This window comes from Ceratotherium simum, chromosome 8, assembly GCF_057802395.1.
Source record: "Ceratotherium simum simum isolate JZ-2026a chromosome 8, ASM5780239v1, whole genome shotgun sequence".
Lineage (NCBI taxonomy): Eukaryota > Metazoa > Chordata > Mammalia > Perissodactyla > Rhinocerotidae > Ceratotherium > Ceratotherium simum.
This window is the reverse complement of record NC_141907.1, coordinates 16,675,316-16,691,545: the sequence shown is the minus strand read 5'-3', so window position 1 is coordinate 16,691,545 and position 16,230 is coordinate 16,675,316. Positions and strand designations below refer to the sequence as shown.

Here is a 16,230-nt window from a genome sequence, read left to right as displayed (position 1 = left end):
GAGACATTATAAACCTAAAAAGTAATTTCTTTGTCGTTCTCAGTGATGAGAAAAAATGTTTTTCTCCACAAATATCCGTTATGGTTATGGGAAAACATTCTTTGTGGGATGAGTCATTTTGTCAAATTAAAAAGCTGTTTTCTTTTGAAATGTCAGACATCAGGGGGAATTATTTAGGCAATGTTACCAAAAGGTATAGAATTCCTATTTTATCAGATTTATTAATCACTAAGTTTTATCCTTCTTATATCCCTCAGCATGCACACGCACGCACACACACACACCCACACACACCCCTATACATCCTGTACATGTAATTCTGTTCTTCTTGTCTAGTGACCATTCCAGGGAGCTTTGCTCTTTACTTTATTGAAGTAAAGTATAAGGTAGCTTAGATGTCTTCTCATTTCATTCATTTAACAACTATTTATTGAGCACTACTCCATACCAAACACTCTTCAAGGTGCTGGGGACATGACAGTGAACAAAAGACTATTTTTCTCCTTGTGGAGCTTCCATTCTCCCATTTTCATGACTAATTTCTGTAGAATCCCACTGTCCTCACCATGAGGGTTCTCTGACCTGAGCCCCATCCATACCTCTCTGTTGATTCCCGAGGAATGTGCTCATGCTGCATATGTTCCAGTTTTTGCTAGTCACCCTGTCATTCTGGCCTGCTCTTTCCCTGTGGTCTTGCTGTGGGGTATCCAGTTCCTCCAGCCACAGCTGCCCTTCCTGGGGTCCCCAAGGGCATGTCCTTTCAGTCCCCCATAGCACATGCTGTAATGTTTAATGAAACTTAGGGTAGCGCAGATTATTACAAGATAGACAAGAGAAAAGCATACAATACATATCTCTATCTGCTCCTCCAGTCTGAAGGTCAGGTTCCTCTTTTTTTAATTCATTTTTTAAATAAACTTTTTACATTTACAGAAAAATTGCAAAGATAGTACGAGAGTCCCCATATACCTGACACCCAGTTTCCTCTATTACCGTCATCATATATTAATACAGTTAACTTGTTTTAATTAATGAACTAATATGGATACACTATTAGTGTATATGTACTATACACTAACAAAGTCCATGCTTTATTCAGATTTCCTTAGATTTTGCCATAATGTCCTTTTTCTGTTCCACGATTTATTCACCACATCTCCTTAGGTTCCTCTTGGCTGTGATAGTTTTTCAAATTCTCCTTGTTTTTGATGACCTTGACAGTATTGAGGAGTACTGGTCAGGTGTTTTAGAGCAAGTCCCTCAGTTGGGATTTGTCTGATGTTTTTTCTTATGATTGGACTGGGGATATGTGTTTTGGGGAGGAAGACCACAGAGGTAAAGTGCCATTTTCTACCACATAATGCTAAGAGTACATACCAGCAACATGATTTATACTCATGACATCAACCTTGGTCCCCTGGTTGAAGTAGTGTTGGTCATTTCTCAACTGTAAGGTTACTTTTTTTTTCCCCTCTTTCCAAACTGTACCCTTTGGAAGGAAGTTATTTGGAAGCACAGACCACACTTAAGGATTGAGAGTTAAGCTCCACCTCCTTGAGGGTGGAGTATCTACATAATTGATTTGGAATTATTCTGCATGGGAAATTTTTCTCTTCTCCTCCATTTATGAATTTATTCAATCAGTTATTTATATCACTATGGACTAATGGATATTTATTTTATACTTTGTGTTATTATCCAGTATGACCTTATTTATTTTGTTGCTCAAGTTTTTCGAGCTTGGCCACCGGAAGCTCTCTCAGTTGGTTTCTGCGTCCCTTCGACATACCCCCATCATTGCGGTTGTTTTTTTCTTTTTTCTTTTGTTTTTTTGTTGTTGTTGTTTGTTTCTTTGATCACTTCCTTGTTTTCTGGCACTACTAGATGCTCCAGGCTCATCTTATATCTTTCCTGCCCCAGTCTCCTCTTTTAACACTCCAACCTCCATAGAAGCTCCAGAAATCTCTTCTCATCTAAAAGAGCACATACATGCTTGTGAGTCAGACACAGGGTTCAAATCCAGACTCTACCGCTTCTAGCTGTGATTCCGGGGCAAGGTTCTCAATCTCTCTGTGCTTGAATTTCCTCAATGTAAAATGGAGATAATAGTGATAGATAGCTCACAAGGCTGTTGTAAGATTAAATGATGGATCTAAAGAATTTAGAAAATTGCCTGGCACATGGAAAATGCTCAATTAATGTTAGTGATCCTGGTTAACATCTGGTCAGTCTCAGCGAATTGATCTTTCTCTTTCTCTCAGTCTGTTTTAGTGTTCCTGGACATGTAACTGTTGGGATTCTTCTTTAGTTGATCTTATCTTCTTATAGAGTTCATAGTCACATGTATATTCACATACTCATTCAGTTTCTCTTTTTAGAAGCTAAGGCCATTTTATAATTCATTAATGCAGTAATTTTATGATAAGAATTATGAATTCCTGGCACCTCCAAATGTTCTACAAATGTTATTAGTAAGTAATTGAATTACAATCACCATGAGTCACTGTTTCATATCACCTCAAATTGTGTCCTATGGTACCAAAAAGAGAGATATGACATATGTCTATATGACACTGTTCTGTATAACCACAGCCCATTGCTTCAGTTCCAGTCAAAATCAGAGCCTCGGCTTCGAGTCAGAGGCCTGGGTTCAAGTTCCAGCTCCACTGCTCACTGCCTGTATGACTTGACTCAGCGACATATTTTCTCTGAGCCTCCGTCTGTAATACAAAGACAACAATCCTATTCCCTATGGTTGAGTGAGGCTGACATGAAATAATGCATGGAAATTGCCTACACAGGGCCCCATACACATATCAATAAACTATAGTCATTACTACTATTAAATTTCAGTGTTCCTAGGGCTCTTTAACAGAGGAATTCCACTTCTTTCCTAAAGAAATAAGTCAAAATGATGGGAAATAGAGAAAACTGTTTACCACAGCATCATGTATAATAAAGAAAAATTTAAATTAATTTACATACCCAACAATAAGAAATAATGGTTAAATAAATTACAGTATATCCATATGCAAAGCAGTGTTCCAAACTCCAGATTGCAACCATTAGTAGGTGGTAAAATTAATTTACAGATTAATGACCAAAAGAAGAGAAATGGAAAGAAATATCAGAGTAATAACTTTAGTTTCTGGTGTATAATTGTGTGTGTGTGTGTGTGTGTGTGTGTACTAGGTTTCCGTTTAAAATGTATCTTATTGTGGTTTTGGGTCCAAAATGTTCAAAAGCCACTGTGATAGTATTGTTAGATTAAACCATATGAAATTACTATTCTTGGCAAATATGATCAAAAATATTGGCGATTTCATATGGTTCAACCTAATGTGTAGTTATTTAAATGATGCCACAATGAATTTTCAGTGATGTAGGAAAACACATAATTTTAAGTGAAATATACAGATTTATATATAAACCATATGACCTTATTATAAATATATGCTCAGGTATGCATAAAAAAAGATATAATGGAAATGTCCAATGTGAATAGGTAATAGGATTATGTGTGATTGCAATTTTCTTCAGTACAGTTTTCTGTTTTTTTACATAAACCAAGCATTATATTTATGTATACATTTATTATATATTTATATCTGAATTTTGTTTAAAAAATCATTAATTTTTAATGGCCTCCAGTGAGCCCAAACCAAAGAACTTTCCTCTAACTTAATTTAATATGGTTATAATCACCTTCTAAGACACTAAATTACCTAAATAGACAGTTTGTGTATCAACCAAGATAAGTATATTACGTCTTCTACGTGATAAAATCAGACTACAAATCTTGGGAAATATACTTCTTGTTATTTTTTAGACATGTTGATACCTTTTATTAGGTTCCAAACAAATGCAGACTTGAGGTAGTACCTGAAATTGTATCTTTCAAACACCTTAAACCAGAATTCAGTGTCGATCCCCCCTTATCGTTTTATACATTAGGCAACAGATGCAACCTTCTTTGACAGATAAAAGTAAGGTAACTGCCAAGTACTCTTGAGAGTTGTTTTTTTTAAGCCTTGCAACTTCCTGCTTGATGGATTTCAATTACCCTTCAGAAAATCATGGAGCAAAAACTATGTAAGCCACATTGAGTTTCTCATTTTCCTTTTGCACAAAATAAGGACTCATTCTTGTTTTGAAATAACTGTTTATTGATATCATCCTGCAAGATGGTATATTAGAAGAAAGAGGGGTGCTAAACATCCATAGCTATCTTTTAATGTAAGTAGTTTCAGGATACATAGTATTTAAGAGGAAGATGTGAATTGTGTCAGCTTGCCAATCAGGATACTTTCTTCCCAAACAATATAAAATCATACACTAACTAACAAAATGAGATGATAACTTTATTGGCTCACAGGAGCAAAAAGTCCAGATACAGGGGTAGCTACAACCTAAGAGTGGGCTCCCTCGTGCTCTCAAGAAGATGCAGCAGCTCCCGGGCTCCAGGCTTGATTGTTGTTGTCGAGCAGGGAAGACAGAGCATCTCCGTCACAGCAATCCTAGCAGGAGTACTGAGGATCACTCTCAGATGTGGCATGGGTTCAGCATGCCACATGCTGGGATCCGCATGCCAACTACGGAATGAATTGCCTTGACCGAAAGGATAAAGTGTGCTTCCTGACTTTGCCCCGGTCACGGCTACGTCACTAGAGCCAGAGATGGAGTGTGCTTCCGCAGAACTAGATGAAGCACCAAATGGAAATTAAGGGCCTACTCGGGAGGCAAAGGAAGTCCACAAGTGACTTAAAAGTGCTGTCTTTAAATCTTTCATTGTTGCTCTGGTTTGTTTTGTTTGGTGATGGGGCCAATGTCAGTGATGATTCCTGTAAGCCAGTGGTTCTCAAAGTGTGATCCTTGGACCAGCAGTATCAGCATCCTCTTGGAACTTATTAGAAATGTAAGTTCTTGGGCCCTACCCCAGACCTAATGAATCGGGAACTCTGGGGGTGGAGTCCAGCAATCTGTTTTAGCAAGCTCCCCAGGTGATTCTGTGGCAAGCTAAATTTTGAGAACGAATGCTCTAAGCATGTCTTCAAAGACTTTGTATCCAGCCCCTCTTCTCAACTAAGGACACATAACTATTACTAGCTATTTGAAGCAACAGATAAGATTTAGATCAACCACATCTGGCCTTACACAATTGTCCAGCAGTCTTTCTCTGATAAGCTTACCTTCCCATGCTCTGCAGTGACTATTTTATACCTTCTTAAAAGTCCAAATCTTCTAGTTTGCAAGTTGAATACTGCACAACTCCAAAGGGTGTCATTTACCTCTTAATTATGGTATATGTTACAGATATATATATTTAGTACAACAATTTTCCAGAAGATGGGAGGAAAATATTTTGAGGGAGGTCCACCTTCGTGTAATTTCCTCTTTTTAGGTTCCTCCCTTCAGTATTCAATGTGCTCATCTTCAAAAATCTCTCCTGAGATTCCATATTCCTCTTCTGCTATAGCCCTGTCCCTCTATCTTCATATGTAGCCAAGATTGGTGAGCTTTCTGCACAGTTCCCTTCACTCTTCTCTCCCTCTACTCCACTGAAACCTCTCCCATTAGTCACTGGTAGCCTCCATGTTGCTGACCCAGTGAACACTTTACAGTCCTCATCAGCGTCTTGTATCAAGATGAACAATCTCTTCCCAGTGAAATGCTCTCTCCTGACTTCTCTTACTTCTCCTGCAACTTATTTTCAAGATCCTTTGCCAGCTTTTCTTCTTCTCTCTGCCTACTAAATATTGGCATTCTCTGTGGCCTTCTCTTGAGTCCTCTTTTTCTCTCACTCTACATTTTATCCTGAATAAAGATAGGAAGTAAAGTAGATATGGTTATCCGGTTGTCACAGCACCGTTTGTTGAAGAGACTATTCTTTCCCCATTGCATGGTCATGGCACCTTTGTTGGAAATCAATGGCCATAGATATTTGAGTTTCTTTCTGGATTCTCAGTTTTATTGCATTTATCAATATATCTGTCCTGATGCCAGTGCCACACTATTCTCTGGCTTTGCAGTGAGTTTTGAAATTGCAAAGTGTGAGTCCTCCAACTTTGTTTTTGCTTTTCAATAGTGGCTATTTGCGGCCTCTTGCTATTCCCTATCAATTTGAAGATCAGCTTTTCCGTTTCTGCAAAAAATGTCAATGGTCATTCTTGATAAATATTTTTAATAAAATGGGAATGGTATACTTATTTAACAATTTAACTAGAAATAGTCTCATTAAATTCAGTAACAAAATAAGGATGTCTATTATTATTGTAATTAGGTAGTGTTGTTCTGGAGGTATAATTCAGTAGTTAGAAAAAATAAAGTAATTAAAAATATAAAAATTAGAAAGAAGAGGTAAAGTAAACTCCATTTGCAGCTAATATGATTGCATACCTGAAAAACCCAGGAGTATCCATTGCAAAAAAATCATATACAATAGGAACACTCAGTTGGCAGCATACAAAATTATTATACAGAAATAAATAGCTTTCACATACAGAACTAATTTAGAATATGTAATAGAATAAAATGCCTCATTTATAACAGCAACAGAAGGATTAAAATATCTAGAAATAAATATGACTAACAAACGTGAAAGAAAAATTCAGAAAAAACAAAAAGGCCTAAAATATACCAGAGTTTGGTATGGTAAATAATGGACCACCAAAAACTGTCTACATCCTGTCCTGGAACCTGTGAATATGTTACCTTACATGGTAAAAGGAGCTTTGCAGGTGTGATTAAGGATCTTGAGATGGGGAGATCAGCCTGGATTATCTGGATGGGCCCACTGTAATCACAAGGGTCCTTATAAGGGGGAGGCAGGAAGATCAGAGTGAGAAAGAAGAGATATGACAATGGGAGCAGAGGTTGGAGTGATGTGCTTTGAGGATAGAGGAAGGGGCCACAAGCCAAGTAATGTAGGTGGCCTCTAGAGGTTGGAAAAAGCAAGGAAACACATTGTCCCTCTAGATCCCCTTGGGGGAGCGCAGCTCTGCCTGCATCTTGATTTCAGCCCCGTCAAGCCACTTCAGACTTCTGACTCCAAAACTGTAAGGTACTAAACATGTATTATTTGAATCCACTAAGTTTGTGGTAACTTGTTACCACAGCAATAGGAAACTAATACACTCAGTGACAAAAATGACTTGGACAAGGGAAAGGTATCCTATAGTCTTGAATAGGAAGACTCATCAACATGCAGTTGTCAGTTCTGCCAAAGTTGATCTGTAAATTTACCTCGAACCCTACAAACAATCCAACAGGTATATATACACACACAGACAAGATGATTCAAAAGGTCATGTGGAATATTAAAACAACAAAAAATAAGGAGAGAAAATAGCTGAAAAAGAAGAATGATTAGGAGGCAATAGTCCTAATAACTATTAAAATTGCTAAAATGCTTTAATAATTGAAGCAATGTAGTAGAAGTAGATAGATCAACAGATATACTAATGAAATAAAATAGAAATTCCAGAAATCTAAACGAATACATAAAAGAACTAAGGATACGATAAATCTTGCATCTTGAATCAGTGGGTAATAAATAATTTTGCAAAAACCAGATAACTACCTAAAAACACTGGATAAATTCCAGATGGGATAAAGATTTAAAAGTGAAAAAGTAAACCTTAAAAGTACTAGAAAAAAACATGGGAGTATCTTTCTATAACTTCAGAATGGGAAAGGCCTTTTCAATATGGCATAAACCAAGAGACGTAAAGTAAAAGACTGACAAATTCTAGAATATAAAAATAAAAAGATGCCTACTTTACAAAAATCAACATAAGAAAAATCAAAAGAAATGACAAACTGGGAAACAATACTTGAAGACATATCCCTAATCTCTAATATGTGAAGAGGTTCTATAAATCAAGACATTTAGAGAAAATGCTCAAATATAAGCAATTTAAGAAAGGAGTAGTTATCTATAAAATTGGAAAAGATCAAAATTTGATACTGTATGGTATTGACAAACTATAATATTCTCATACATCTATTTTGAGAGGAGAATTTGGAGGGCAGTCTGGAAATAGTCTAAAATTTACAAATGTTCAAATCCTTTGACCCAGCAATTCTACTGCTAAGCATTTATCCTATAGATATACTTGTTCAACTATACATTACTTATATATAAGGTCACTTTTTATAGCTTTTTTTTAATAAGATTGGAAATCTTTAAATATTCATCAGTGGGAGATTGGTTAATTAAACTATGATACATTCATACATACTATGCAACAGTGAAAAGATTGGAATTATTTCTTGGATTTATTAAGCGAAAAAAAGTACAGAACAGCCTGTTAGACTATCATTTGTGTACAGGGAGAAGAAATATATATTAAAAAATATGCCTTATACTTGTATATGCACAAAAATTCTTTGGAAGTAAATACAAGAAGCTACTAATGCCAGTTGTCTATGGGGAAAGTAATACAATGATTAAGGTCCAGGAATGTGAGGAAGATTTTTCACCAAACATCTCACATATTTTTAAATTTTGAACTATATGAATGTTACCTATTTTAAAAAGTAAAAAAAAAAAAAAAAAAAAAAAATTAAGAAATTGAGAGAGGAAAACAGCTATAAAATGATAAATGTAGAAATGTCGAGAGAGAATGCAAATTCAGCCAGATGGCCACTTCTGGATTTTCCTTCTGCTCTTTCATTCCTATCTGACAAGGAATTATCAACTCTATGTGAGCTCAGAATTCACCACATTGTAATGTTCACTCTGTTCTACAGAACAACAAATATATATGAATTTGATCAAGTTAATCTGGTTTGTCTGCAATATAATTAAACCAGTCTAACCATGATATTGGCTAAGGGCTCCATTTACTTGACAAACACATAGCCAGTGCCCTTGCCAGACACTGTTATAAGCAGCTTAACTATTTTAATTGTCATAAAAACTTTAAGAAGTAGACACTATAATCTCCGTTTCACAGATATGAAAATTGAGGCAAAAGGATGTTAAGTTGTCTGAGGACATAAAGCTATCAAGTGACATAACTGGCATTTGAATTCAGGAAGTCTGGCTTCCAGCTCCATGCTCTTAACCCCTGCCCACATGCACATTATAACTTGATTTCTAAGTAAAGGTTACAATTGGCCCATATCTTAAGGACAGCCCACATTTCTTAACAGATCTTTTTCATGGGTTATGTATGCGCTTGTATTTTAAAAGATAACAGTGTTATTATTAGATCCTTTTCAGTAAAAGAATTGTGTGTACTTGTAATGGAAAGACAATACCACTTATAGCGTGTGCATCTTGCTGTTTGGGTGTCTGTTCTGATACAATTTCTAGTTCCACAGTTGATTTAAGTCACAGTTTCCAATTAGAAGATGAGACTGTTAAAACATAAGAAGTGGTTTATGCCCACAAAGAACTCTCAGAAGCAGATGACCAAGAACACATTGATTCTTTTGCTAAATAAATGGTTCAAAATCAGAGGGCTGCAACCCTTGCTTCTCTTTTTTTGAGAGAAGATTTTATCAGAGTTTATTTTACTTTTTCAGAAATGTCGCATCAAATTGTATTTTTATTTCTTTTTAGGATTTCATCAAGGGTCTTTCCATTTTGCTTCGGGGGACAGTACAAGAAAAACTCAACTGGGCATTTAATTTGTATGACATAAATAAAGATGGCTACATCACTAAAGAAGTAAGAAATACCTTACCAATACAGCTATCCTTTGGACCATTTTCATTTTTTAACTTCAAAATGTTAAGCACTTGTAACTATTAATTAGAAAATCACTTCTTCAGGATGTTTAAAATATTTTATGCGGTGGTGGAGAAATATTCTAATACAAAATTTAGAATGGATAGGAATAGTTTATGGTGAATCTGCAAAGAGGATGTAAAATGCATAAGGATTATACCCTTGTTTCCTAATGGTATTTTAATAAATACTATAAATGGAATAAAGACAGTGGTTGGACTCAGATAGGAAGAAAATGTATCCAAACCATGTTAGAATATTTCGGCTGTAACCTTTTTTTCCCCCATGTAATGTGGTCCATATGGAAAGACACACAATTTTAAATTTATATTGATTGTACAATGACCTGCATTGTGTGGGAAATGACCTGGTGCAATAGTGGGGCCCCCAAATATGCTTCCAGGCAGGCTATCTAAGCAAGAAGGCTCACAGACCAAATTAGGAAGCTCATATCAAGTGGTTTATTAAACCAATTTAAAACATAGAAAGAAGCAAGGGAAAAGAGATGGAGTAAGTTAATAAATTTAGGATGTGGTGCAAGTGGGGTTGAAGGACCATATTATCTGAATCCTGGGTGTGGCTCAATGTCTATACGTCCTGTCTTTCTCTCTGCCTCCAGAGTTGAGTTTAGAGCTTTCCCGAGAGTTGAGTTTAGAGTAAGGGGCCCCTCAAACAAAAGGTACCTTGGGCCAATGACATGAACTTGCTCTATTGGAGACATAGGGACAGGTGCACCTGACCTCAGATAGGACATTTAGCCTGATCAATGGCCATGGGTTTTATTTGTGTTTCTTGAGGAGAAAATGTGGGGCTAGAATGTTTTTCACCAATAGGTGGCTGAATTAAGACCTCATGAATATTAAGTGTTCACATATATTGAACATATCCTGGATAGTTAGTGCCTTTTGTATATTTGGTTTACAATAAACATTTAGTACTCAGGTGCCCCCACAACATTAGATATCTCTTATTTCTTCAATCCCTTTCTATGATTAACACAAACATGCTGTTCTTACTATTTATACCTAACACGTCTCATGAAGTCTGCCTGTCGAACAAACTTTTTGCTACTTATATACACTCAAATCTTAATATATATACATATATATATATACTTATATACACTGAAATCTTAAAAGATTTCACCTATGATTTACAAACTACAAACTACTTTATCATTTGTAACAGAATTGAATACTCTCAAAAGTAAATGCCTATTACATCATAATATCAACTTAATCCAGAGACTTTTATGTGAAAAGTTCAATATGAAAGAAACAAATGTAAACAATAAATCTAAATGTTTAACTAATTAGATATTATTTTGACTAAGATTAAAATTGGCAAGTCAAAAACTAGATTTTGTTTTAACAAAATTTCAAAACATTTCCCATGGTCATAATATTTTTACTAATCTATGTGTGACTTCTTTAGTTAAAGGCATAGTAGGAAAAAACCATGAAAATCCTAATAAGCTTTGAGACATACCAGTTGGTTTCAGTATAATTCTCATGATGTGGAGTTTATTTTATTCTCAATAAATAAAAATTGATGATCAACATATGAGATATATAATAATAAAATAATGATTGTTTATATGAAGTATATGGAAGTCCGAACATTAAACCAGAACATTTCTTTCCTGATCATGTTAGACATGCAGGAATTTACTTCACTTTGAAACCAAGATCAGAATTGATACTTACATTCTGATTGTGTTGCTGTTAAGGCATAAAGCTGTTGGCTTTCCTTCTGGGACAACCAAAAGACATTTAATGAAGAATCAAAGAAAGATAAAAAATTTGAAATTGAGTAGGAATAATGTCAAAGCTTCTCAGAGTGGTTTCTTCATACATTGCATGCAGCCTCATGTGCGTGCCTTTTTCTTTTCAGGAAATGCTTGATATAATGAAAGCAATATATGATATGATGGGTAAATGCACATATCCTGTCCTCAAAGAAGATGCTCCCAGACAACACGTCGAAACATTTTTCCAGGTAGGAATGCAACAGAAGTCAGAAAGGGAGGGAAACTAAAAATGTCCTGATGTTTGCAAAGCATCATGATAAATCAAAAGAAGGCAAAGGAAAAGAATTTTTACCGAAAGGGACAAAACAATAGAATATATACCATCATATTAATTTAGTAATTTTGGTTTTGAATTTATTATAATACTAATAACTGTACTTACTGAACATTCACATATCCTAGATAGAACACTAACCAATTGCCACGTTTCACGTGTTTTGTTCTGTTTTCATTCAATTCTCACAACACCCTATGAGGTTATAAATCCTCACTAGCTCCATTTTACAGATGAGAAAACTAAGGCTCTGAAAGCTTCGGCAAATTGGCTGAAACTTATGGCAAGGCTCTGCCATAGCTAGAGGGGAGGATTTTAGCTAGGGCAGAGTGACTCTAGATCTTCACCATTCTGCTGCAAAGGGAACCACCTAAAAGTGGTCGGCCATATGATTCTCACCACTAAGTACTAGTTTGTGCTCTGAAGCAGTTCCTCCCCACAAAACAAGCAGCTTCAGCTCTTTTGGTTCAGGTGTGAGGGTATCAAGGGGTAAGTCTGAATAAAGTTTTTTTGTTTTTTTCTTCCTGAACAGAAAATGGACAAAAACAAAGATGGAGTCGTTACCATAGATGAGTTCATCGAAAGTTGCCAAAAAGTAAGTAATGGTAGTAAAGGAACTATCACTTTTGCCTTCTTAGCAGCTAGATTGAGTATTGTCAGCTCACCACCATGAATTGAGCAAAATACAGAGGTCATATGGTTTCCACTTCTATACAGCCAAGGTAAGCCTACCACTGTGAAATAACCACAGATTCATACATTCCATTAATCAACATCTAAAGAGGGCCTACCCTGAGGCACGTTATGTAGGAAACCCTGGAGATACAAAAGTTGCACCTGTAGCATGTTTTTCTCCCCAAATCCTTTAGAGATTACTCATCATTGAGGATGAAACACATGAGATTTGAATTGCTCTTTTCCCAGAATTAGCATATAACATGTATATTGTCTATCATATCTCTGTAGATTTAGAATTCCAGTACAGCCAAGTATCCATCTCTGGACAAGCTTGTACAGTCATGTGCCACATAACGATACTTTGGTCAATGACAGACCGCATAGATGATGGTGGTCTCATAAGATTAGTGCCGTATAGCCCAGGTGTGTAGTAGGCTATACCATCGAGGTTTGTGTAAGTACACTGTACCATGTTTACACAACGACAAACTCGCCTAACGACCCATTTCTCAGAACTGTATCCCTGTCTTTAAGTGACGCATGACTGTATCCGATTTCTAAGAGATACATCACTGTTTTAATGTATGTGGACAGGAAGTGGCTTTTTGGCTGAAGCAGTAATGGTCTTTAGTCACAAAATAAAGAGCAGAAAATTCTCTCAGAGGAGAAATTCAGGTGGCTGGCCATCCTCTGGTGGGAGACGAGTATTAGCTTAGAATTAGTTGGCTTGATGTGTGGGTAGAACCACAATTAAGAATTTTTAAAATAATTATGGACACCAAGAGGTTTGCTGGTGCTTTAGCTTTTCTCTTTATTTTCAAATTGATAGACCTTCCCTTTCCTGATGCCTGCTTGTTTCTCAGCTCCTATTTCAATGCCGTGGTCTTTGAGAGCATTAACTTAGATAGAACAGGTTGATGGTGACATCAACCTGCTTAATGGTGATGCTCTTACTTGGCTTCTAGCATTGGAGTCATTAGTTCAGCTACCATTTGCCATTACTCTCAACAACTCACTGAGTACCATTCACATATAATCTCCACGTGCCCCGATAATGCCCAAAGTCTGTCCCCTTAAGTTTCTATGGAATATGCTAAACTGAACACAGCCACTGGGCAATGGTTTCTCCAAAACAATTCTTTCTCGGCATTGAGAGACCATTCGTTTTTAAAGGTTTCGAAAGGCCACAGAGATTTAGCCCTAACAGACCCAGAAAGAGAAGCGTAATTATTGCAAACATGTCTCCCACGCCCCAGCCTCCAGTCCTCCTGAAGTTGGCTCTTAGTTCACACACAAGCTCTGTTTCCTTCTACATGTCCAAGTCTCTGTGATTTGGCTTGTGATTACCCGGAATGCCAAAATTTCCATTTGCTCACTTTGTCTTACCCTCTGTAGTTTCCATTCTGGCATTCTGATTTGAGAAATACCCTCTATTAACACCAAGTAAGATTTAAATGAAGTGTTTAAAGCCTGGTAGAATCAATAAAACATTAAATGGGCTCTCCACAGTTACCTATGTGGAAAATGGATAGAATGGTATTTACATTTGCAAACACTTAGTATTTGAGCTTTTGGCATAGGCGGTTGGTGGCGGGAGGCAGTACTTAGAGGCAAAATAGTGTACTTCCCCTTGCAGATCTGTTGAATTTAATCCCGTTTCTCTTTTATAGGATGAAAACATAATGCGCTCCATGCAGCTCTTTGAAAATGTGATTTAACTTGTGGAATACATCCTCAATCAAACGACAAATGTGAACTATTCTACCACACTTAAAGTTGGAGCTACCACTTTTAGCATAGATTGCTCAGCTTTACACTGAGGCATATTATGCAAATAAGCTTTGTTTTAATATAAAGCAATCCCCAAAAGATTTGAGTTTTCCAGTTATAAATTTGCATCCTTTTCATAATGCCACTGAGTTCATGGGATGTGCTAAATCATTTCATACCCTGTGAATATTCAAAAGTAATAGAATCTGGCATCTAGTTTTATTGATTCTTTAGCCATGGGACTATTGAGGCTTTCACATTATCAGTGATTTTAAAATACCAGTGTTTTTTGCTACTCATTTGTATGTATTCAGCCCCAGGATTTTAAATGGTTTTCTAAAATATTGGCATCAGCATTTAATTTCCAGAAGTTAATTTTCATGTTTGTATGCTGTAATTCCATTTATATACTTTAAGTAAACAAAACAAGATTACTACAATTAAGAAAAACAAACACATAGCCCCAGTTTCTATGGATTTGCTGCCTTCTGTTAAAGACATTCATTTATCTGGCATTTTTTATAACATGAAACAAATAATTAATTTATCACCAGATATCAGCATATGCCTAATAAAGCTTATTTAATAAACATTTAATTTTTCATAATACATATCACAGCCAAGGCCTCCATGATGTATATAATTTTGGATTTGTTCAATCCTACAGGTTGACTGTTTTCTATTGTGTCATTAAGTGGAAGCCCAAGACAGTGTGAAACAAAGTGAGGCTGTTTACAGGCATATGCAAAGGGTCAGGGTATCTGCCCTCCAGTACACGGTAATGCTTTATAACAAGTAATTCTTAACAGCATTAAAGGCCAATTCCATCCCCTTTCCCTTGACTCCCTCACAGCACCTTTATATTACATGCCATTCAGGGACAAAGAAACCTTGACTACCCCAATGCCTACTGGGGACAAAGAGCAAGTAGAACTCACTTTGAAAGCAACAGTGATTCCATTATATCAAGAAGTACAATACTAAAATTCAGCAGATAATGAATATAAGTGCTAAGCAATTCATCTAGATTGTATCATGATTTAGTTCATCATAAAACTCCAATAATTCAGATTCTTCTTAATGATCTTAAGCCAAAATTGTAAAGTTGCCACATTACTAAAGATACTCACACCTCCCCTGTTTTGCAGAAATATCACAAAGACCAAAAGGCTACAGTAGGAGGAAATTTGTAACTGTCTTTGCAACAATAAATCAGGTATCTATTCTGGTGTAGAGATAGGATGTTGAAAGCTGCCCTGCTATCACCAGTGTAGAAATTAAGAGTAGTACAATACATGTACACTGAAATATGCCATCGCGTGTTTGTGTAAACTCAATGTGCACATTTTGTATTTCAAAAGGAAAAAATAAAAGCAAATAAAATGTTTATAACTCTACTGTCTATGTTATAGGTCTTTATTCTAACAAATTTTATAATTTCTAGATTAAAAATATTATGTTTTTCTTATGGTGTTTTCTAGATTGTAGATATCTTGCTCTTTGAGTGATGCTAAGTGCAATGAAGCAGAGTAAAGCAAGGCCAGTGGGCAGGCAGATGTTTTAGCTAATATGATCTGAGGATGTAACAAATGAGCAGAGGCCTGAGGAAGGACTGTACCAGGCAGGGGGACCAGGACAAAAGCTCTGAGGGAGGATGAGCATTTCTGCAATTATGACTCTTCAGAAATTACTTGTATTCTTTTAAATTACAGCTGCAAGACTGTATCTGAAGTGAGAATTGCAAAGAGGTCACTCCAGGGATTTGAGGGATGGAGCAAAGAAAGGGTGTTCTCTGACGCTTCTGGGATATGATACTGCCGCTCCTACATGAAAGAGTGACCCCTCATTTCCCTCCCTGCAAATGTATCAGTCTGCTTTAGATTTGGTGTGGCTACTCAAGTCCCTATGGGCTTTCTTCTTGCCTTAAGATGGAAGGTCTTATTCTTGTTTTCTGTTTTTCTT

The 16,230-nt window shown here is 36.3% G+C and overlaps 1 protein-coding gene across 1 annotated transcript in view; it reads left to right on the top strand.

Annotated features, from left to right (window-relative positions):
• Positions 1 to 15,665, top strand: part of KCNIP4 (potassium voltage-gated channel interacting protein 4) — a 204,442-nt gene extending 188,777 nt beyond the window's left edge. The window contains exons 5-8 of the mRNA XM_087434144.1: positions 9,569 to 9,676; positions 11,630 to 11,734; positions 12,353 to 12,415; positions 14,169 to 15,665. Of these exons, the coding sequence (XP_087290270.1) occupies positions 9,569 to 9,676; positions 11,630 to 11,734; positions 12,353 to 12,415; positions 14,169 to 14,216 (324 nt within the window). The 3' untranslated portion in view covers positions 14,217 to 15,665. The remainder of the gene's footprint in view (positions 1 to 9,568; positions 9,677 to 11,629; positions 11,735 to 12,352; positions 12,416 to 14,168) is intronic.
• The last annotated feature ends 565 nt before the right edge of the window (positions 15,666 to 16,230 follow it).